The 22,320-nt window shown below is 54.1% G+C and overlaps 8 protein-coding genes across 8 annotated transcripts; 4 read left to right on the forward strand and 4 right to left on the reverse strand.

Annotated features, from left to right (window-relative positions):
* Positions 1-212: 212 nt before the first annotated feature.
* On the reverse strand, positions 213-1,310 carry INS49_015137 (uncharacterized protein; the record flags this gene model as incomplete). Its single annotated transcript, XM_043175823.1, has 2 exons — positions 213-1,023; positions 1,141-1,310. The coding sequence occupies 2 exons, from the start codon at positions 1,308-1,310 to the stop codon at positions 213-215; spliced, it is 981 nt and encodes a 326-aa protein (XP_043020780.1).
* Positions 1,311-2,417: 1,107 nt separating this feature from the next.
* On the forward strand, positions 2,418-4,376 carry INS49_015138 (uncharacterized protein; the record flags this gene model as incomplete). The annotated part of the gene is made up of 1 exon (XM_043175824.1): positions 2,418-4,376. The coding sequence occupies one exon, from the start codon at positions 2,418-2,420 to the stop codon at positions 4,374-4,376; it is 1,959 nt and encodes a 652-aa protein (XP_043020781.1).
* A 599-nt stretch (positions 4,377-4,975) lies between these two features.
* INS49_015139 (uncharacterized protein) lies at positions 4,976-7,183 on the forward strand (the record flags this gene model as incomplete). Its single annotated transcript, XM_043175825.1, has 4 exons — positions 4,976-5,736; positions 5,791-6,115; positions 6,171-6,608; positions 6,671-7,183. 4 exons carry the CDS (start codon positions 4,976-4,978, stop codon positions 7,181-7,183), a joined length of 2,037 nt encoding a protein of 678 aa, XP_043020782.1.
* Positions 7,184-7,370: 187 nt separating this feature from the next.
* INS49_015140 (uncharacterized protein) lies at positions 7,371-8,802 on the reverse strand (the record flags this gene model as incomplete). The annotated part of the gene is made up of 3 exons (XM_043175826.1): positions 7,371-7,728; positions 7,792-8,569; positions 8,655-8,802. The coding sequence occupies 3 exons, from the start codon at positions 8,800-8,802 to the stop codon at positions 7,371-7,373; spliced, it is 1,284 nt and encodes a 427-aa protein (XP_043020783.1).
* A 1,201-nt stretch (positions 8,803-10,003) lies between these two features.
* On the reverse strand, positions 10,004-12,006 carry INS49_015141 (uncharacterized protein; the record flags this gene model as incomplete). Its single annotated transcript, XM_043175827.1, has 4 exons — positions 10,004-10,275; positions 10,332-11,342; positions 11,532-11,709; positions 11,788-12,006. 4 exons carry the CDS (start codon positions 12,004-12,006, stop codon positions 10,004-10,006), a joined length of 1,680 nt encoding a protein of 559 aa, XP_043020784.1.
* An 833-nt stretch (positions 12,007-12,839) lies between these two features.
* Positions 12,840-14,346, forward strand: INS49_015142 (uncharacterized protein; the record flags this gene model as incomplete). The annotated part of the gene is made up of 3 exons (XM_043175828.1): positions 12,840-13,111; positions 13,163-13,471; positions 13,569-14,346. The coding sequence occupies 3 exons, from the start codon at positions 12,840-12,842 to the stop codon at positions 14,344-14,346; spliced, it is 1,359 nt and encodes a 452-aa protein (XP_043020785.1).
* Positions 14,347-14,738: 392 nt separating this feature from the next.
* Positions 14,739-16,985, reverse strand: INS49_015143 (uncharacterized protein; the record flags this gene model as incomplete). The annotated part of the gene is made up of 1 exon (XM_043175829.1): positions 14,739-16,985. The coding sequence occupies one exon, from the start codon at positions 16,983-16,985 to the stop codon at positions 14,739-14,741; it is 2,247 nt and encodes a 748-aa protein (XP_043020786.1).
* A 3,774-nt stretch (positions 16,986-20,759) lies between these two features.
* INS49_015144 (uncharacterized protein) lies at positions 20,760-21,398 on the forward strand (the record flags this gene model as incomplete). The annotated part of the gene is made up of 3 exons (XM_043175830.1): positions 20,760-20,889; positions 21,145-21,188; positions 21,279-21,398. The coding sequence occupies 3 exons, from the start codon at positions 20,760-20,762 to the stop codon at positions 21,396-21,398; spliced, it is 294 nt and encodes a 97-aa protein (XP_043020787.1).
* Between the last annotated feature and the right edge of the window lie 922 nt (positions 21,399-22,320).

Genomic DNA, 22,320 nt, shown 5'->3' on the forward strand with positions numbered 1-22,320 from the left:
CTGTTATGTGGGCGGCATCTACTTGGTGCACAATGCCATGATCAATGCTTGACCGGCACCCTCCGTCGTTTTGTACAACTATCCCCCCCCGCCACTCAGCCTCAACTCAGGACATGCATACCTAGGTATATGCCATTTTCATCCATAACACCAGCTGTCGGAGATGTATTCTATCACTTCCTATACTCGACAACGGGTAAACAAGGCCATTTCTACGCGCAAAGCAGGGCCGAACGAGGTAGCCACCACAGCATCCTTCCCGTGACCCATTTTCCGAGTGAATCCAGGACCATCAACACGGCGGCGCTTGAACAGTTGCCCCGCGTCTTACAAATATTTTTTGTCGCACGAAGTTGATCGTCTGTCAGGCCCGGAAGCTTTTGTGCTCCTCTGATAATGGCCTGGCCACCAGGATGCAGTGCCCAGTCAAAATCAAGAACATCGGCCCCACCCAGACCCGTCTTCCCTCGAAGCGTCGGCAGCAACCTCTCAAGTATGGGCGGGATCGCCTTGGTTGTCAGCGACGGCACTTCACGCGTCAGGACCGCCCGATACCCCCTCGCGTCCGCATGAGAGCTCATACTCTCCAACGTATCCGGGATCGTCTCGCTGCCCCATTCCCACAACCGGAACAAACCTCCCTCCTCTAGCCGACCATCCTCCGGCACACCATACTCATTACAGAGAACGAACGCCCCGGCCCCAACCCCAAACAACGCAGCCCCGATGCTCAGCCGGGCGGGGGCCTCGCACGCCTCCGCCTCGGCCAGCTCGCGGCTGAGCATCGGCGTGCACAGCTCACACGCAATGCGCAAGCACGCGCGCGGGCCGTCCCATTCTTTGAGTGCTAGGCGGCAGGCCTCGACTGCGATTTCGACGCCGGCGGATCTGAAGTAGGCGTCGAGGTCGGAGATTGAAGGGGGCCCCGTATGCTCAGCGTTGGTGAGATCGGCGCCGTAGTCGATGGCGGAGCTGCGGGTGTCGATGCCGGTTGTTTTGTTGATCTGAAGGAGCTTCTTCAACCTGCCACGTCCCGGTCGGTTAGGTCGCAATGGGAATCTTGTGAAGAGCACCAAAATACTGCTCGCTGGCTATGTGAAAGGTGTGACTGGAAGAGAGGCCAGACGCTTGTAGACTTACCCGGGCTTTTCGACGTCGTACAATTGCTTCGCAAATACCTCTACCGTCTTTGAACGCAGGCAATACGGAGGACATGCTGATCCAATGCCAGTGATCCACAGGCCTGGAACTGGTGCCGTCGAGTTCTTAGCTCCGGGAGTATTTAAGCTCTCCTCTGTCAGAGAACCCATGGCGAGCGTGAAACAGATAAGACACAATACTATCGTGTCTTGGAAGCGTTGGCCCTCCAAAACGAGGATCTAGAGTTAATATAGTATCTGTACTCTCCCCACTTTTGGGGATGCTGCTTGTTTTACTGTCCACCCCCCCCCCGGCCCCCGGGCAAGATTTACCTAGGTGCCTAGGGATTCAGCGGGCCATGATATCACTGCACCATACACACGCCTGATCGTCACTCAAAAGTTCAGCCAAGGTTTAGGCCGGATTACATGCAGCTGAAGTTCATGTCACCGGGAACTCGTCAGCGAAAAAGGAGGAGCTGTAGCCAGCCACATCAGGGGCGAGTCCAATGCGCGGATCTTGCCGTAGCTTGGATTTAAGAGGCTGCATCCCGTCTTCCAGGCCGGAAGCCATCGTTGTCCTCAAACAGGCTTACCATATTTTCCAGACAGAATAGTCCAGTGGACAAATTCGGTCAAAAAGTCTGGAAGTCTATCGTGCCCCGAGACTCAGTCATGCGAGGTCGGGGAATAATTTGCAGTATGGTAACTAATACGGGCTCGGCTGGAGGACGCAACATGGAGTAAGGGCCTATCCGCCCAACACACCAATTGCAAACAATTGGTCTTGTTTCCGAGTGTTCACTTTGCTCTTCGGATCCTACCTGTACTTGATGCAAGCGCTAATGCTGGCCCCCGAACAGCTGAAGAAGTGGTTGTCTCCCCTATGCGACTGATCTTGGTGTCGACATGGATATGCAGCATGGCTTGCCACTACTAGTACTGTATGAACCTGTTGATTTGAAGTCAAGCGCCTGTGTCACGTGGTTTGACGAGGACCAGTCGCCTGGGAGCAGCGAGTGGAGACTTGTGGCCGATGCTGACAGCCAAGCATCAAGTGCTCCGGAGTCTGAAAATCCGGGCCCCATCTTTCCTCGAGACGAGCTCCATTGGCATATCGTACCCACCCGCATCGGATGCATAGCCGAGCGGCAAACTGGTCTTTTCATACCGTGCTTTTGGGTGGGAGGAGATGATCTTGGCGCTAGCTCACACACACTGATAAGTAGCACGGTCGCTAGGGACGACTGCTTACAGTAAGATTGGCTCGCAGGAACCATGCGGCTTCTCAACGCCAACACGCATAAGCTGGAAAGCTACGACGACGAGCAGTCTGTCCCGGGCGGCTATGCCATCTTGTCACATACTTGGGGTAGTGAGGACCAGGAGATATCCTTCGAGGACTTCAAGGAATTTCGTCGTGGGTTAGGGCCATCCTCGTCATCCTCGTCGCCGTCATCCGATGATATCCAGAAGGCGAGGGCCGCACTTCCCGAGTCCAAAAGTCCCGGGTGGGCCAAGATAGACGGCACCTGCGACAAAGCTCTCGAATATGGCTACTCATACGTGTGGATTGACACCTTCTGCATCGACAAGTCCAGCAGCGCCGAGCTGCAGGAGTCCATCAACTCCATGTTCCGGTGGTACGAAAAAGCGGCGGTATGCTTTGCCTACCTTTCGGACGTTTCGTCGCCGGATGGTGCTGAGGAACCTGACTCAGAGTTCCGGAAGTCGAAGTGGTTTACTCGCGGGTGGACGCTGCAAGAGCTTCTGGCCCCGTCGAGTTTGGATTTCTTCGACAAGTCATGGCGCATGATCGGCGTCAAGTCAGATCTCTCTACGATCATCCAGGAGGTGACTGGCATTAACTCCCAGTACATTATTGGAGTTCCCATGTCAGCCGGCCTATCTGTTTACCAGTGTCTGTCCCGGGCCAGCGTGGCGGAAAGGATGTCGTGGGCTGCTCGCAGGCGCACCACGAGACCTGAAGATCTGGCATACTGCCTGCTGGGAATATTCGATATCCACATTCCCATGCTTTACGGTGAGGGCCTACACGCGTTCAAAAGGCTGCAAGAGGAGATCATGAAGGTGACGGACGACACGTCCCTGTTTGCCTGGGGACTGGGGAGGATTTGGAACTCGTCAGAAGCGTCGAGCATCCTGGCCCCGGCCCCAGAATACTTTGAGCACTGCTCAGACATCGACATCATGGACCTCGTCGACTTCAAGCGCCCCTCATTTCACCTGTCACAGCAGGGCCTGGTGGTCGACCTGCCGATAGTGCAGGACCGAATGTTTGACAACATCTCCTATCTCATCCTCCACTGCGGCATCGCGTCCGATTCCGGCCAAAAAATCAGCCTCGTCGCTGTCCCCATCGTGTCCACTCGCTCGGCAGAGTCCCACCGCGAGTGGGACGCAGATGGGAATTTCGTCAGGCCCACCTGGTGCACCCCCAAGCTCGTGTCGACTGCCTTCCTCGACGCGGCGACGACGGCGAGGGCGCTCATCGTCAGGTCGTCCCCGGCCAACGACCACCTGTGGACCATTCCGATCTCCCTGAAGGCGCCGCAGAAGACCCCTGACAACACGCAATGGAGGCTCCTTGGTCTTTATCCTCCGCAACCGACCAAACAGGGAGGGTGCCTCGTGTCACTCTACGAGTTCCCATATGTCGCCCGCGCGAGCAGTCGGCAGGTCCACCTCGTGCAGCTGTCGGCCCCCACGCCTCAAACTCCCACGCAGCCCTCACGGGATTCGAAGTTCACCCTGCCGCCCAAGGACGGCATGGTCTCCCTCCACATCGACACAGAACTCGGCGCCTTCCTCTTGCTCCTGAACTACGAGATCGCAGGGCCGCGGCAGATGAAGTCTGGCGGTTCTGTGCTTTCCTTCGGGTACTGGTCCTCACTCAAGTCAATGCGGTGCCGTCTGTTCCCTTGCCCGAGGGACAGGGATGCCGAAGGCGTCCAGAAATTCGTGGCGAGGATGTCTCAGACGTCCGAGGGAGTAGGCGAGATTCCGTCGGTAGATGTCGACGGCGACGAGTACAGGGCGCGTTTCGCCCCTCCTGGCTTCGGCGGATACCTGGACGTGTTCTGGGAGACGACGCCCGTCCGCCAGGAGGACCGGCGCCGAGGAAGGACCGGGGACCAGATCCACCGTATCAGTGTTGTTGAGATATTCGTCACGAAGGGAGTAACCAATACGTTGCCACTGGTTAAAAATGAGTAGCTGCCCCAAGGCCGCTCGAACGAAACCCTGACGCGTGCCGTTCGAATGCTCGACATGCACAGTTGTGTAATTATAATCAGGAAATACCCCAATGCAGTAGTTCTATCCGCCCTTGTACCTGGCTTGCTACTCGTTCGGACGGAGAGTGATTTCTTTGGCAGTGCAGAGGAGGCCCGGTTGAATTTTGACCGATTGAAACCTTGTTTCTAACACACTTCGGTATACGTACAGGTCTATGCGGTTGTGATATCGGGTGACTGGTCTAGTCTCTGCCCCCGTGTAATACCCGCTGGCCCAACCTCGGGATGTGCTGTGGTCTCACCCCACAATCGTCTCCGACTTTCACTTGTCCGATTTGGGGTCACGATTCGCCCCCATCCCTGGTCCCTCGGAGCTGTTTGCGCGCATGCACAGCTTTCGATCGAAACTAACCCGAGGAACCGGGTCAAGATCGTCATCGGCAGTTCATTATGCAGCGAGGCTAAGCATACATTGGAACCTCGAATCTTTTGTTGTTAACATGTCGTTGACCTCTTGAATTGGGCAAAACAACAGCCCAGAAACCTGCCCAGATCCTCGTGCAGTGATTCCCCGCCGCCATGAACCCGCAAGATTCGTTCGCTTGGACAACGTTCCAGCCCGACTCCTTCTGGGCGCGGAAACGCAATGTCGTGCTCAAGAATACCATTCCTTTCCAGTTGGAAATGCTGAAATCCACCGGGAGGTATGACGCATTCGACCTCAAGTGGCATCCCATTTACGACGATGAGCCCGCTACGTGGCCGGTGCCCAAGCATCTGTTCTGGGACTCGGACGTCGGGAAATGGATCGAAGGTCTAGCTTACTTTGGAGACCTTGAGGAAGGGGATGACAACCCTCTCGACCAAGCTGCCAAGGACCTCGTTGAGAAGATAAGCAAGGCCCAGCAAGAAGACGGCTACGTCAACATTCATTTCACCGTGGTGGCCCCCAAGGAGCGCTTCTCCAACCTGCGGGACCTGCACGAGCTGTACAATGCCGGCCACCTCATCGAGGGTGCTCTGGCTCACCAGCTACGCTTCAAGTCGGACGAGTTCATAAAGCCGATGAAGAAGTACATCGATCTGCTGCACAAGACCTTTGGGCCTGCAGAGGGCCAGAAACACGGTTACCCGGGCCACCCAGAGATCGAGTTGGCTCTCATCCGATTCTACAAGAGAACAGGTGACAAGAAGGCCCTAGAGCTTGCTCAGTACTTCGTAGAGGAGCGAGGCAACACGACCGGTGCAGACGGGAGACATTACTATGACGTTGAGGCCGAAGCTCGGGGCGAGAGCATACACACTGCACCGTCGTACTATCCCGCTGCACGGAGTTACTGGTACGTCTATCTAAAGACCTGATGGAGGCAGGGCCGCTAACTAGCTCAATGTAGGTATAACCAGGCACACAAGCCAATCCTCGAACAAGAGACCATCGAGGGTCATTCAGTCAGAGCAATGTATCTCCTGACTGCCGTCGCCGACTTGGCCGTCCTCGACCCCAAGGCCTTTGGTCCAAAGTACCTGCCTGCGCTCAAGCGACTCTGGGATAACATGGTGAACAAGAGGATGTACCTCACAGGCGGGATCGGAGCTATCAGCAAGTGGGAGGGCTTCGGAATCGACTACTTCCTGCCCCAGTCCACTGACGAGGGCGGCTGTTACGCTGAGACATGCGCGGCCATCGGCGTCATGATGCTGGCAGAGAGGATGCTCCAGGTCAGTACTCGAAACCGCGCTGCAGCTTTCTTGACACGTACTGAGAAACACCCAGATCGAACTCGACCGCCAATACACCGACGTGCTCGAGCGCGCCCTGTACAATGCCATGCTGACCGGCATGTCCGTCGACGGCAAGGCCTTCACCTACGTCAACCAGCTGGCCACCTCGGAGCAGGATGCGTCCAACAGGCGTGAGGAGTGGTTCGAATGCGCGTGTTGTCCCCCAAACGTGGCCAGGGTGCTCGGGCACATCGGAGGCTACCTGTGGACTGCAAGGACCAACCCCGAAGGGTCCGCCACGGTGAACGTCCACCTGTATGCTTCTGCGTCGCTCGACTACACGTTGGAAGGCACCGAAAAGAAGATAAAATTGAGGCAGGCGACCAATTACCCATGGGAGGGCAGCGTCGAGTTCTCGCTAGAGAATAACGCCGGCGCCGAAGTGGACGTCAACATCAGGATACCGGCATGGGCCGACGATGCTTGGGAGGTAAATATCACAAACCCTGTTCCACCGCAACAATGACTATTCGCTAACAAGGCCCGCAACAGGTCACGCCCAAGCCCCAATCCACGTCCCTGAGCAAGGGCTACCTCCACCTCGACGCCGCCTACCTGAGGAGCAACCCGAGCTTCAGGCTCGCCGTCCCGCTCGCGCCCCGCCTGCTCCGCCCGCACCCCTTCACCCTCCAGCGCGTCGCCGTCCTCGCCCGCGGGCCCCTGGTCTACTGCCTCGAGGACGTCGACCACCCGTGGGTCGCGGACCACTTCAAGGCGCTTGTTCTGGCACCGGCGCTCACGAGGGCGGGAGGGCAGCTGGGCGAGCACGCCGTTGAGGGGGAGAAGAGGGACCTGCCCCTCGGCGAGACCTATGTCGGCGTCACGCTCAGGAAGGGCGGGCTGGTCATCTCGCATCGGGAGCTTCTTCCTTCCCTTGAGTCCAGGGGGTTGGAGGAACTCGTCAATGGCAGGGAGGCTGTGGACCTGCACTTTGTGCCGTATTGGGCGAGGGCTAATAGGGGTGGGAAGCACCAGATGCGTGTTGGCATCAGGACTTTGGATTGATCGATGGATTTGTTTTCGCTATGTGTTAGCTGTAAGAGGACATCTTTTGGTAGTTTCTAGACATGTGACGGTGAAGTAGTTGTTGAACCATACTGAAGCATGAGAGATCCTTCCAATAACAAAATTGTGACGACTAAGTGAATACGAAAGGGAAAAGTATACTCGAACTCCTTTCTACTGTAGCTCTTCAATGGTCTTCGGAAATCACGGCACCGGAGGCCAGTAAATAACACCCTTGTGGTATCCGGTCCTGAGGAGGACGCTGCCAGTCTAGGAATTCCAGCCCTTGCTCCCGCTGGTCCCTGCGACTTTTCGACCACTCAAGTCCGAATGCAGCCTCGTCATCATCCACATCAGAGTCTGGTACGAAGTCATCCAGGTCGTCCTGAGGGGGAGGCTTCAATCCCGGCCAGTCGATGTACTCCGAAGCTTCCGTATAGTGACTGACATTCTGTGCTTGTCGTCTAGAATTGTACCATGAGTCTAGTACTGACCGAAACTCGGCCACGGGATGATCAAGTCGGACCTGTGGATGCTGTTGCCACCTTGGTGGATAGTTGCCTCAGTAACTTTGCGATCCTTGTGGAGGGGAGAGCCTGGCCACTCACTGTTCCAAGCTAAAAATCTTTTTGGAGTCTTGCTCATGGTGAGGTATCTCCCTGAAATGCATGTCTCGCGTGATAATCTCGTAAATTGTGAAGAGAAACCCTTTTATATCGTCTCGGTGTATGCTGTGCTGCTCATGGTCCTCTTCTCGACGCGGATATCCAATGCGAGCAGCGAAATTGAAATCGAAAAGAAGCAGCTTGTCCGCCTCTTCGTCCACCAAAAGATTCCTTGGGGCTATGTCCTGATGCTGGATGCCGTACTTGAGGTTGAGATCATCGACGGCACAGAGGAGCTGCTTCAACCACTTCAGCTTGAAGGTTCGCGATGTGTTCTCCTCCACTGTGCCTCCTGGTATGTAGACACTCGTGAATCCGACGACCACGTCTCGGCCCTCGAGCTGATCCACAACGAGCCTGTCGAACGGGACGATGAAAGGATGCGAGGGCAAACGCATCCAGATATTGAGCTCGTCCCATCGTCTGAACAGAAACCGATCCAGGAAGTAGTATTTGAAGACGGCTTGTTTGGCTTCTCCTAGATTTGGCGAAGCATAGGATGTGAGATCGACATTGGGACCAAGTCGCTCAACCTCTCGGAGCTGCCCTCTAGATACTGCTTGTGTCCATTCCGCACACTCGACATCATCAAAAGCAGGATAGTGAGGACACTGGGTCTCGTCATCCTCAGGGTCTTTGGAAACGGCGATTTCATCCTGTTCTGAGATGCTGATGGCGAAGACGTCTGGGTCAAGCTTATCCACATGTTTCCTAAGAAGATCTGCAGAAGTTGATCAGCGCGTGAAGAAGATTATGGGTGCCTTGCATCTACCTGGGGGACAGAAGAGAGTTTTGAGAAGTCATACTTATTGCGACATCACTATCATACTCTTCTGTGGGAAGGTTGACTGAAATGGTTCGACGTTGATCCCAATCTAGTATGTCCCAACGGCTCGGTCCCCCAGCCGTGATCGCGCCGCCGTAGGCGAAATACCTCCAACTTTCGTCGATCATCTTGTGTGCTCAGCGTGCGCAGTCCGGCGAATCGTGTTGGTATCAGAAGCAAAAGATCTGATCGAGGAGGGGGGGTGGATGTTATCCAAGGATGCACACATCTGCGGCTTAAAACAAGACTTGAAGAAAAGGAAGGTGGTTGGAGGTCAACCGCAAATTCGATGTATGCAACATCGAATTGAACCAACCGAGCGCCTATTTTTAGCCTCTACATATTTCCAACACTCCCAACGTCACATGGACGCTACTCTCATATGCAACCCATCATTCCAAAGTTGCGATAGTGACACACTTATACATAACACAGTTTGCGATTTTAGCTCTTTATAGAAGAGACAATTATAGGAAGGACAATTTATTGCATTATCAAATCATATACTAAATTAACTTTTCCTTAGCCATAACCCGAGTCTTTAAGTCATTATTACTGATTGGCATACTATCAAAAGCTCTAGGTGACGTACGTGAGAGTCATGTGCAAGTACTATAGTCTTTGGAGCCAGAGTACGCCCACCTAGCTTCCACAGTACGCCTACCTAGCTTCCAGCGTGTACCCACCTAGTACTTCCTTTTCTTAGTATTATATTAATAAGATTAGGTACTTTTCTAAGTAAGCATAAAGTTTACCCTATATATAAAAAGCTAGGGTAGCTATAATTTAAGCAATACTTTAAAAATATAAGCCTAAAAAGCTTAGAGCGCCCAAAAGCCCCCAGAGCGCCCAGAGGCCCCCAGAGCGCGCAGAGGGCCCCAGAGCGCGCAGAGGGCGGCAGAGGGCGCAGAGGGCGGCAGAGGGCGGCGAGGGGGCAGAGGGCAGAAGAGGGCGCAAAGGGTAGAAGGGCAGAAGTAACTTTTAAGTTGCAAATAAAGGGGTAGCTATAGGACCCCTTTAGGATAGCTATAGCTATGCTTTATTAATAATCTCATAGTATTAATATTTTATAATGCATGCAGCCAATTTCCTTATACTAAGTGGGCCAACGCTGGAAGCTGGGTGGGCGTACTGTGGAAGCTGGGTGGGCGTACTCTGGCTCCAGTCTTTGATGTATAGAAACAATCTCATTTTACCACAAGTATCTGAACTGTGATTCAAAACTAGGCAGACAAAATTGTCGCCACGTTCATCACCTGCGAAAACTACGGGATTGATATAATCGTACCGGTGTCTGACTACAATGTCCGTAGCATCTCAAAGAATTCCTCAGTTGACCTGCTCGATGTGCGCACCGTTCTGCTCATGTTTCTCTGAAATGGAGCCTGCGACTGACTTCGCCGAGGTATCGACCGCGAACTGATCCACAGTGGTGTACTTGAACTTGCGTGCGGGGACGTGGTTGTCGAACATGAGGTCAATCTCGCCAAAGGTGCGGCCCTTTGTCTCGGGCAGGCGGAACCAGCACCAGATGTTGCACAGGAGGTTGGTGCCGGCATAGAATAGACCAGCCTTGGCGCCCCAGTTCCAGGCTAGAGAGTCTGGATGTCAGTGAAATACTCGACAAGTCACACAAGGAACAGACAAAGAGACCTACCCGTTGCCGATATCATGCGGGGAGTGACCGAGTTGCTGAAAATGCCGGTGACGTTATATATGAAACGGCCGATGGTGACGGTCTTGTATCTCAATCTTCCAGAGGGCGTCTCGGCGACGATGGGGTAGCAGACGGGGCCGATGGTGGTCATGTTTGCCAGTGTGGAGATCACGAGCAGGATACCGATAGCCAGCTGGGACTTCTGGCTGCTGTCGAAGCCAAGGCCGCCTATAGCGACGAGACAGAAGAACATGAATGTCATGCCTCCCATGTAGAGGGTGGCCCTGCCGAGACCGGGCATCAGCAGCCAGCAGATCACACCTCCAATGATGTAGCACGCCGACAGGGAGATGTTGAGGTCGAAAGCCTGGACCTCGTTGAAGCCCGCGGCCTCAAGGAAGACGACCGAGTAGCCGAGAATAGCGTTGCCACAGAGGATCTGGGCAGCCCAGACAACGCAGTTGATCTCGGTGCGGCGCAGGTTGGTCCCCTTGAAGCAGTCGGCAAAGGTGGCGTTCTCGGTCTCGGCCTTCTCCAGCTCGGTCGTGTATGCGATGTAGGCCAGCGTCGTCTCGACCTGCTGGTGGCGCTCGGGGGTGTCCTGGCGCAGCTTCGTGAGGGCCTCGCGGGCCTCGTCCTTCCTGCCGCGGCGGACGCAGTTCCGGGGCGACTCCGGGGCGAGGTAGGCGGCGATGAAGAGGGGGATCGGCCAGACCCACTGGAGGGCGAAGGGGAGCCGCCAGCCCAGGTCGCCCTCGACGTTGACGACGGCGCGCACGACGCCCGAGGAGAGCAGGATGCCGCCACCCCAGCACATGCAGACGTATGCGGTGACGTAGGGGCGGAGGACGGTGGGGACGACCTCGGACGCATACGAGGTTGAGAGGGTCTGGAAGACGCCCCAGGGGATGCCGCATATGAATTCACCAAAGGCGAGCACGGACAGGGACGGCGCGAAGAAGGGGATGAAGATGGCGACCAGCATCCACACCATGAACGTCATCATCGTCTCTGCAGCAAAAGAAGTCAGCTATCAAAGCACCAAGGAAGAAGTTTCATTCGGGTATAGGAAGGACCAGGCCACAGTGTGGCCATGGCTTGTTTCAAAACCTGCAGCCTGACAATACCTTTGAGGTATTGGCTACAGAAAGGATATTGTTTTTCTTGAAAGGGTGAAAATTGTATCCGGATGCTGCTTACGACGGCATCCGAACTTGTCCTGCGCGTAGGTGTTGATTACCAGGCCGACGAGCTGTCCAATCAAGGCCGAATTGGACAGTACGGATTGCCATTGTGCCGTGATGGATTTCGTGTCGGTCGTGGCATCGTAGGTACCGAATCGGTTTTGGAACTGAGTCTGTCCGTAGAAAGAGGTGATCTGAAGCAGAGATGGAAAAGAACGAGTCAGTTACTAGGCCATTCTTGAATGACCTCGCACTTATTGAGGTCCACTTACAATGACCAAATCATACCCTTCCATTACGAGACTGGTCGACAAGATCATGGCCCAGAAGCAAGCCTTCTTGTACTTTTTGATGGCCTCCTTGATGGTGAGCCGCCGGTCGGCAGCATCAGCCTCCTGGGCCTGACGGATCAGGTCATGAGTATTTTCCGAGTCGAGGCCCAGGACTCTGATTTCGTCCCGAGTCGGAACAATGACCTTTTCTTCTGCCATGACGAAAGTGTTCCACGGGCTGATGTCGTTGGACGGTAATATGTGGTGCGGCGGACCAGATGCAAGCGGATTGATACTATTAACGCACCGTTACCTTCGATGCTACAGGTAGCCCGGAGGAAGCCTGCCGTCGATCAGGGCTCGAGAGGACATGCGGCATGTGATATACGGAGGGTCGTCCGCGTGCCTGGAAATATGCCGTCGCCTAAGTAGTGGACTAAGCCACCCCACAGAGGTGCCCGAAGCTTTCGCGGCACTCTACTGTGTAGTAACTCCGTCACATCAGATGACAGCTACATGGTTCGGGCTCGGGTGTGGGGGTGGTGGGTGTCGGCGGCGGAGGTGGTATTAGAGCAGAAGCGGGCCAACCAGCGCCTGGCATTAAACTTAGTATGGGCTATTTCGAGCACGGCACTACAATTAGCATGGAGGAAGCGGAGGTGGCGGGGTCCATAGTATTTGGAGATGGGGGTGGGCTAGCTGGAGAAAGGAGGGACAGAGCACTTGAGGGTACAAAGTTGAGCCGCGACAATCACTGCAGCTCTATGAGTATAAGTGACATCGGACTCATTGTGCTTTTGACTTGCGTGATGTAAAGTGGGCTGCCCTTCGTGGAATTTCTTGGATATGGTACTCTGGAATTTTATTCGAGCTCTTGGACGTGGCTTGTGTGATATTCATTTTGGTGGGCACGTCGTATTTCCCATCTCAAAGCGGTCGCTGCTCCGGGACCGTTGTAAAATATAAAATCGTGGCCACTCCTCACCTTGAATAGAATTGTAAAATGTGATAACCGTGCTCTCCTGCTTGACAAGAGATATCCCTCGTCGACCATGCGCACTGCCATCCATAGTTGTCTAGGCCTGTTGGCCGCCACGGCCGTGGCTAACCCGCTCGAGCGCCGCCAGTCAACAACGGCAGTCGTGAATTTCGGAAACAACACCGGGACGCCACAGCACCTCGCCTCGGGCACCCTGTATGGTCTGCCTGACGTCTTGTCACAGATTCCCGACCACTTCTTCACCGACATTGGCTGGAACTATGAGCGAGCCGGTGGTGCCCAGACATCCGGCAAGGGCTGGATCGGGGGCCTAGCCGCATACAAGTGAGTCGTCCACGTCTGCAAATGATGTTCAGCTCCACTAACACGTCTTAGATCGCGATTCGCTAGCGCCCTTGTCAACTACAAGACCACTATCGCTCATGGCGGCACCTTCATCCTGCTCATCCACGACTTGTGGGGTGCGGATGGCACTCAGGGCTCGTCGGCAGCATATCCTGGTGACAGCGGAGACTGGTCCAGCTGGGACAACTACCTTACTCAGCTCTTCTCGGACATAGCCGCCAATGGCATGACCAACAAGCTGGTCATCGATATCTGGAATGAGCCTGACTTGTCCGCTTTCTGGGGCCGAACCCAGGATCAATACTTGCAGATGTGGGGACGCACCTACTACAAATTGCGGTAAGTTGTGCTAGTAGAGCAGAACATTCTTCTATGCCTTGGAAGGTGTATGTAATTCTCGTACATAAAGAACTGACGGTCTTATCCTTGCGTACAGTGCCCAATATGGAACCAACGTCCAGCTCTCCGGGCCCGCCTCGGCCGGTGAGCCCCTGACCTCCAACTCTTGGTGGCAGAAGTGGGCTTCGTTCGTGGCGTCCAACCGTAGCATTCCCGACCAATATGCATGGCATATGGAGGGCGGCGGCGGCGACCTGATATCTGCCAACGGCGGGCTCGTCGCTACCCTGAAGCAGCACGGCCTCCCCTCGAAGCCCATCAACATCAACGAGTACGCCGTCCTCAACGAGCAAGTCCCCTCCGGTTCCGCGTGGTGGATCGCCCAGCTCGAGCGCATCAACGCCCACGGCCTGCGCGGGAACTGGCTCAGCGGCAGCAACCTGCACGACTACCTCGCCTCGCTCCTGGGCAGGTCGGGAAGCACCTACTACCCCAACGGGGACTACCAGGTCTACAAGTACTACAACCAAAACATGACCGGCCACCGCGTCGGGACCACCCCCTCGGCCGACCTGAAGCTCGACGCCTACGCAACCGTCGGCTCGTCCTCGGCCACCGTCCTCGCCGGGGTGCGCATCAGCACCGGCACGTGGACGCTGCAGCTCAACGGCCTGTCCGCCCTCGGCCTGCCCGCCTCGGGGACCCTGGACGTCCAGACATGGGGCTTCCCCGTCGCCTCTGACGTCCACTACGGGCGCGTTGATGGCCCGACGAACCTGGGCGTCTATGGTCACGCTTACAGCGGTAATACCGTCAGCTTCCCGGTGTATCAGACGGATGCGAATACGGCGTATGCGTTCCAGTTCTCCATCTGAGTGGGTGAGGGTTGTCAGTGGGACAGGGGAAAACTTTCGAGGTGTTGAGCTAGGAAATATGTACATATCATCAATCTTCTTTTGTAAATCTAACAATAAATTGCACGAGGCTTGGACTCTATATTAAGCGTGAGGGCCGAATCAGCCATTGTTGGCCGTGAGAAAAGTGAATACTAGAGTTATACACTGCCCAAGTATAAACAGTACGGCAATACAGTATATGGATTAATTATACAGCGCATCATATTCAGCCAATGGTTAAGTCTGTACATATGCAAAAGCAAGACTAGTCTGGTCGAAGGCCCAATGTAACGTGTTCGATTTATTCGCTGATCGAATGCTCATCCCTGGCCCCCGAGTGTGTCATTGGTTCACTCGCCTACAACAGTCCATCAAGACGATGCTGGTTGGCGGGTCTGGAGACCGGAACCCGCCTGCATCCACCGCGCGTTCTGGCTGCAGAAATCGATAAGCCGGGTGAGCACTTGCAGGTACCGCTGTCGAATAGGCCACCTGTCCAGGGTGCTGAGCAGCTTGCGCCCCTCCTTCAGCATCCGAAGCGGGCCACTGGCGGCTGTGATGTTGCCGACCCCCATGATTGTGGCGGTCATGGACCTGCCCCGCTTGATGAAGAGTTGCACGAGCTCGTCATCGCAAGGACGATCGAGGCGGATGGATGAGATGTCGTCGAGATCGCATGACCAGTCGTCGTCCTCGCGCGGGCGACTATTGTTGTTGCTGTTGGGTCCTCGTAATGACGTGCTCGGCTGCTGTGGAGGACAGAGGCTGCCGTACGCCCAGACCACAAGCGTCACCAGGAACACCTTGGTCGGCTCGTAGAAGGCGTCCAGGGAGTACCGCCTGACGTGCCAGAAGAGGATGCCGCAGTGCACGAGCGCGAGGCGCGCCTTGAACTGGTCGTCCGCGATCCACTTCTGCACCCGCTGGCACTCCGCCCGGAACCTCGCCGCAGCCTCGCCGTCTCTGACATCCTCCGAGACCAGCAGGTCGGCCATTGTCCGTATGGCCTGGTACGGCGCGAGCAGCACGATCCGAGCAAAGTGCAGGTGCAGAACGGTCGAGTTCTCGGTCCCGGCCTTGGCGATGTCGCTGTTTGCGATCCAGTGGAGTACGTCCAAGCAGTCACATGCTGCGTTTCTCCATTGGTTGTAGAGGGGTATTTGTGGTAGCCAGACTGGGCCGGTGAGATCGTGCGACTCGGCGTCTCCTTTTTGTGAAGAGGGCGTCCAGCGGAGTAGTGGCCTGCTGAGCATTGTGCCAACGTCCCACGTCTGACAATACAAGCCATGAATTAGAAGAACTCGTGCAAAGTCTCCGGTATTTTTGAGTAGTCGCTTCTCCACATATAGTACCCTTAATGCCTTTTCAAGGGTGGGTTGTTTGACAGGGGCCTGCATATGGTCTGTTTCCGCCAGCCAGGTGTCTTCTTTGCAGGACAATGCAATGTTGGCATAGTCCAGCAATAGGCTCGACTGTGCATTGAAATGGTACCGAGACATGTTCTCGATGAACCAGACTGCATGGCAAAGGCGCCGCGCACTCTCCGAGAGCACCCAGTCTCGCCGACCTTGAGATTCCGCGTCGTCCCGTAGGACTGCGGGGTGAGTCTTGTACAAGGATGTATATCCGCGAACAAGATCCTCGAGTGCCGTCGACTTGTGTCTCTCCAGCCGGCTTGAGCCACAGTACGCCATGCCGATATAGTTGAGGACTTTCGACTGAACAAAGCCAAGCGACTCCGTAGTAAGACGCTCGATCGAGAATATGGCTCCTCGGTTTCGCAAGATTCGCCGAAGAAATTCGTGAAGCGCGATAGCCAACTCCATGTCTCCTGTGTCGAGATACTGACTCCCGATGGCCGACATGGCCAGCTTGACGACCCAGGATGATACCATGTCACTTTCCAGCTCATGGTGGATCATTGGAAGTACTTTGGGGTCGAAGCGCCGTCTATAAAGCGCGAGAAGCGTGGTGAAGGCGGACAGTGGCGGGAGCTCAGCCGAGAAAAAAGGCCCATCGTTGACGAAGCCAGTGGGTGCCAAGCAGTGATCCCGAAATGCTTGGCGCATCATATAGTATTCCTCAGGGCTGAATGGTCTGACCCATGCGTTCGAATACTCTGCTGAAAGGTTTGGCATAGGCCCCGACATAAAGCTAAAGCCGTCTGGTTCTGGTGCCATCGCCGGGAATTCTGGACGAGACCGTGGAAGATCGCTGGGAGTTGCCTCTCTAAATATCCTGTTTGCGTACCGGCCGTTCCGAGGCTGTCTGGCACCTTTGTTGTCCACATAAGATGTCCCCGGCGTTTCAGCGTCGTTCGAGTCTGGAAGAGTCCCCGGGGTCGATAGCGACTGGTTGTCGACCGGTCTCATCATTTGCGTCGTTGAAAGAGCCTGACCAGGCAGGCCATTGACGTCGGTGAGTGAGCTCCAATACTGCTCGCTTGGAGCTATTGGGTTGTAATCAAACTCGGTCAGGTCGAATTCCATGGATGGCGAGATCCAGTTCAGTGTGGATATCATGTAGGTGCTCGTCTCCTGCGGTGCCAGATCGACGGGTTGGACCTGCTGTTGCATGAAGGTGTGTGCTTGTGTCCGGTGCTCTTGTGAAGTCGTCATCGCTGAGTCTTGTTGCTGCGACGGAGCCGTCGCGGTCGGTTGCATCTCATCACTCTGTGGGCTCTCGTATTGCACATTCTCACGATGTGCATCTGCCCCCGCTGAGGAGCCATCACGCGCCTCGCTGCCTTCGGGTACTGTGCAGGCTAGCGACTTCTGCCTGCATCGCGTGCATGGTGGGACGCCGCTGCATTTGACGCGAGAGGCGGCGCACCTGGTGCAGGCGCGGAACCTCCGCAGCGGTACATGACGGCGGTGGACCCCTTGATGTCTGTCTAGAGCGTCCCTATACGCGGGTTATGCCATCAGCGGACGTTTCTCCCGTGAATGTATCGCTTAGAGGTAATGAGAGAGGAGCGGACTTTCGACTGAATTTCCTGCCGCAGACACCGCAGACGCGATTCCTCTCCTTGGTATGCGTCGCCACGTGCCGCTTTAGATGCTCGGCCCGGTCAAATTGTCGCGCGCAAATCGGGCAGGCCTGTCGGCTGGGTGATGGCTGCTGAGATTGACTCTCCATCTACGAAGGAAGTCCATAAGTCCGAAATCTGCATCTCATAGGTTGACTGTTTAACACGATGAAGTGTCATGGTCAAAGTTGGGCTTGCGCTTTGGGCAATGTGACGTTGAGGGGTCCGGGCTAACCTTCTCCGCTCTCCAGCATTCTCCTTCCGGGCCGGAGCCGAGACGGGCCATCTTGCTGAACTTGGATGGGCTTACATACCTGGTCTACTCTGAAATTGGACTAGTAATATAAGCACATGTCGTGTGGTCGTGGACGTTTATGGAGGAGGATATTCATCGTGCGGAAAACCACAAAGTCGATGCTTCGTTTGGCAAGATCAACTGAATGTCGCAGATGCACAAAATCGAGTGTCCCCTAGGCGCTGAGATCACTGGCGATTTAGTAGAAGATTTTACTGTCCTCCCGAAGTCAGTGTGAAACTCAGTTTCGCCAGTCACACCACACAGAATCAAGTTTTCAAACTTGACCAAGACAGAAATGAAATTCGCGTGCATCCGGGCGACACTCTACTTCGCTGTATATCAGAGCACATCAATTTCTTCAACATTGTTATGGAAGCTGGGACCTGGGGCCCAGGCGCAAGGTGAATTTGTGCTTGCAAGTCAACCTTGCAGTTTCGCGGGCGCTCTTGCGCAAGGGGCGATACGACGACGGCAGGCTTTCTCCAAGTCTCCCAGGTGTTGGGCCGAGATGCGGTGACATACCGTCCAGTTCCAAGAGAAGTGACAATTATAGGTAGAAATCTTCAGCGTCTCGTCGTCCTTTATATTTTTCCCCTGTGGATATCTTCAGCAATATACGATGAGCTATTACATTGCAGACACCTTGACTGATAAACTGGACGTATCTGAAAGAGGTCTTTGATATCGGTGAGGTCATGACAGTGACAATTGTACTCGAATTAGTAGTGCACAATTGTCTTCGTCCCTGGATGTGAACGTAATGCTGGTTAGTACGTGCTTGAGAGACCCGAACACCCCGGCAGCGCAGCAAAGGTGGCTCTTAGGGTCACTGCGTCACATTCCAAGGTTCTTAGTGATACGGACAAGCGGTATGATGTGAAATACATATGGCAGTGACACAGCATGGAAAAGTCAGAAAAGCTCGCCAGGCTGCGTTAGTGGCCGTCTCCATCCACAAGGTATTTGGTTTCTGACTGACACTTTCACCGAAACAACAATTCTTGGTCCTACAATTGCAAGTCTACCACCACATAGCAACCTCATACGGCTTGAAGTGACTACCAGCTGTTCTTCTGTCGACCTCAGTCACTATGAGACGAAGCTAGGCACGGCTCACCCTGGGTTTTCTATAAATTGCTGCATTCCACTCTTTGACTTCCTTTTTCTTCCACTCAATCGATCATCAACCCAGACTTCTTTGCACGGCACAATCTTTCGCAACCTCAAAAAGACACAACCAAGCCCAAGAAACCACTCCACGCATCGACACTCGCAAAGCCTGTACATCGGCCTTCCTTTGCAACACCAACGGGAAGTCAAAATGCAATACGGCAGCTGTGTCAGTAGCGGTGAGAAGCTGGCCACCGAAGACATGAATGCCGGCACTGCCAGAGACGAATCGAAACTTGCTTCCTGCCCCTGCAAGGACGCGACCTGTCCCAAGGGACACGGCAGCCGCGGCTGTAATGTCCGGACGACCAACTTGTGTCAGGACTGCAAGGCCCATAAAGATAAGCAGCCCAAGAAGTAGGCTTGGAACACAAGAGCCCGCAAAGAAAAGGGTACCGTGGAGGCGAGCGATGTAGCGACTGGGGGATCGGGGAGCCGGCGTTGGGGATTTAGGAGGTTAGGCGATAGTTGCAAGAGGCATGCACGCACCACCTCACTGCATCAATTACGAATGTCACTGCTTGTCTATCTCTAGCCGTCAGTCAGCTACAATAAATTGCGCTTTCGCTCCTGGCCCCCCCCCTCCCCCATCACGGCTCAATGTCCCTGTGAACATCCCATTTGAGTTTAATTATATATATATGCACTAAGTTCCAGAATCATTGCCAGATTTCGGGAATATCCCCCTTCTTTTCTTGCTCTCACTTCGATGCAATTATATGGTTAGACTCAATTTTACTAAGAAATAACCACGTTCACAGTAGCTACCACAACATACTAGTATCCTGATGATCAGTTTGGCGAAGTCCCCAGTGGAATTATACGCCTTCGTGTCCCGGGCTTGCTCCGTGTCATTATTGATACGGAGGATTGGCTTCAAGGACAGCAATTCCCAATCCATATAGTTGCTCTTCGAACAATCAAAGACAAACATTTCTACAAGACGTGGTCTCGGTCACCTCGTTCATTGATCAATCAGTGCTTGTATCACAGCGAGCGGTGAGTGGGTAGTTCCGCGCCTTGGCGAGGGTGGTTTAGGAATTCGACCCATCTACCAGTCCTCATTTGGTGTGACGCCGCGCGAGACTGAATCCTTGGGCCCGCTTTGCCTTGTCCCGGATGTTTTTCCTTCCGACATCAACACATTTCAACCACATCCAAGAACGTCCTGAGTCTACTGCTTTCCGTGCCGCTAGCCCGTCGGCTAATAAAGCCTGTGGACCCCAGTTGTTGTCGTAGTGAATCCTGTGCGGAGTCTTGCCGCCCAGCTTTTGCTCAAATTGTATTTATGCAATCGGCATTTCACAGCACGCTACCAATGTCTGAATAACATACTGTGAGCTCTTGAGACTATGTACTGTTGCTGTTCTCGTTGTTACTCGTATTTGTTTTTGTTTTTTTGTAAAAAAAAAAAAAAAAAGGTATTTTCGGTGCGTTATTTCTCTCTTGTCCTGAATAATGTACGTGGACACAATGTGGGAGTCCCCTACATCCGATGGAAATGCCCAGCCCTCGCCCCTGCTGTTTTCGAGTGAAGGAGTGCATTGCATGACCACGATGTCGCTCCTGCTCCTTCCACAAAGGTCCAGAGCGGCGAATACGTGTAATGAAACCAACGCTCTTAGATGTTCGAATACGACGATAATTCGCATGGACAATCCCTCGCCGCCATAGCCGCCCAAGCCTCTATTTCCAAATCAGTTAGTGGTGATGCACACACGAAGGCAGCACAGAGAATTCGGAGGCTGTGTCGTATCATTCAAATTATATAAAGGCCCTTGATGTAGTCCCTCACGTTAGGTTCAAATCGTAAAGTTCCCATCTCTATCAGCCTCATCAAGCGGATAAACCTTATCAATCAGACAATTTTATTCGGCTCGGATTATCACCCTCAAGATGCAGTTCCCTACCTTCAAGCTCGTTGTTCTCACAGTTCTGGGCTCCGCTAGCAGCGTGAGTGCCATCTGCCCCGGCTTCAACGCTGGTATTGGCCACCAACAGAACCTAGGCGGCGGTGTCTCTCGATGTGAGTTTCCATACAAATTTCTTCTCGTTTTGTTCCGGGCGCTATTTCAATCATCTGGTGAATAATAAGGCGTGTGACTGATCAGTCTGTGGATATGGACAGGGACGGTATACGATACCAATTGCAGGGCCATCGATAGCCTGACCACCACCGGAAACCCCTGCGACTCAGGAATGTTTGGATGCAGCCCGCCACCTATTATCTTCAACAGATGGCGGTACAACGCCAACGGATTGTGGTTTTCATGCCGCACAGATTCCAGAGCTGGAGCCTGCGGTGGAGACTCCATCAGCGTCTGCGTGAGTCTACACCATCTACTCCATTTAGCAACATCAACCCAGAGTCCATACTTCAACCCGACGGTTGGGCGAGCTAACCTGGTGATGTAGTGCCGCAACGACGGCGGCAGGTTGGCATCGTTTGAACCGGAGGAGGTTGGGCTAGACCTCACCGAGAAGGAGTTCACTGAGGAAGAATTATCCGAGGAAGCAACCCCAGAGGTAGCCTAAAAGTCATGACGAAATCTCTGCTTCGGTTTCAGCTATCCAAGCACGACTCGAAAATATGCCGGGGTTGTGTTGCAGTGGCATAAAGATTAGACCGCCTGGGCATTCACTCTACACTTAAGTACACAACTACGCATCGAGATTACCACGATTTGGACTGGCGAGGACCATAAAACCAACCAAAAGAGACACTTCAATTCTTCTCCACCATGTTCACCGACAGTGATAAGCCAGGACACTGGATTTTGAAAATAGAGATTCTCATCTTTGTGCGAACGCATGGCCACAGCTGTGAACACGCAGGCAGATACGGGCTCCAGTTTCAATTTTTGCCATGTTCTCATGGTGTTCGTTCTTGGACATAGTCATAATGCAACTGATCCAGGGGAGCCTGGGTGAATTGAGGCAGGATAATTTAGCTTTCTCATGGGAACAGGTCGATTAAAAAGTCTCTTTGTATTCAAATATGTTCTCCACTCTCCATCGATATCAGGCAATCCTACCAGTCTCCAGCCAGTGAGAGACTTGACAATGGAACGCGGTCTAACAAAGTGGCTTGCTCTCTAAGTAATTGTACATCGTCTAAGGCATTCTCCAGCCAGTATCCCGGTTTATTCACTGACCCAGATTGATCAGCACTCTCGTTCTCTAGCGAGCGCCACATCAGCCTGCGTCTCGGTGCCGACTCAAAGAGGACCTCTGGTCCGTCTTTCGGAGAGTGACTATCGAGTGACATCCTTGCTCGGAATACATTTGTGGGTATGGCCACAATGTATCGTGTAGTGTCCCAGCCGGACGAACGGCAGAGTTCTCGCAGCATCTCATCAAGAGGCTGCAGCATGGCCGGCTCAGAATGCCTCACGATGTCGTTCACGGCCATCTGCGGTGGGAACCAGACGCCACGAAGGGTTAGGTGGAGATACCT

This window comes from Diaporthe citri, assembly GCF_014595645.1.
Source record: "Diaporthe citri strain NFHF-8-4 chromosome Unknown scaffold_8, whole genome shotgun sequence".
Classification (NCBI taxonomy): Eukaryota; Fungi; Ascomycota; class Sordariomycetes; order Diaporthales; family Diaporthaceae; genus Diaporthe; species Diaporthe citri.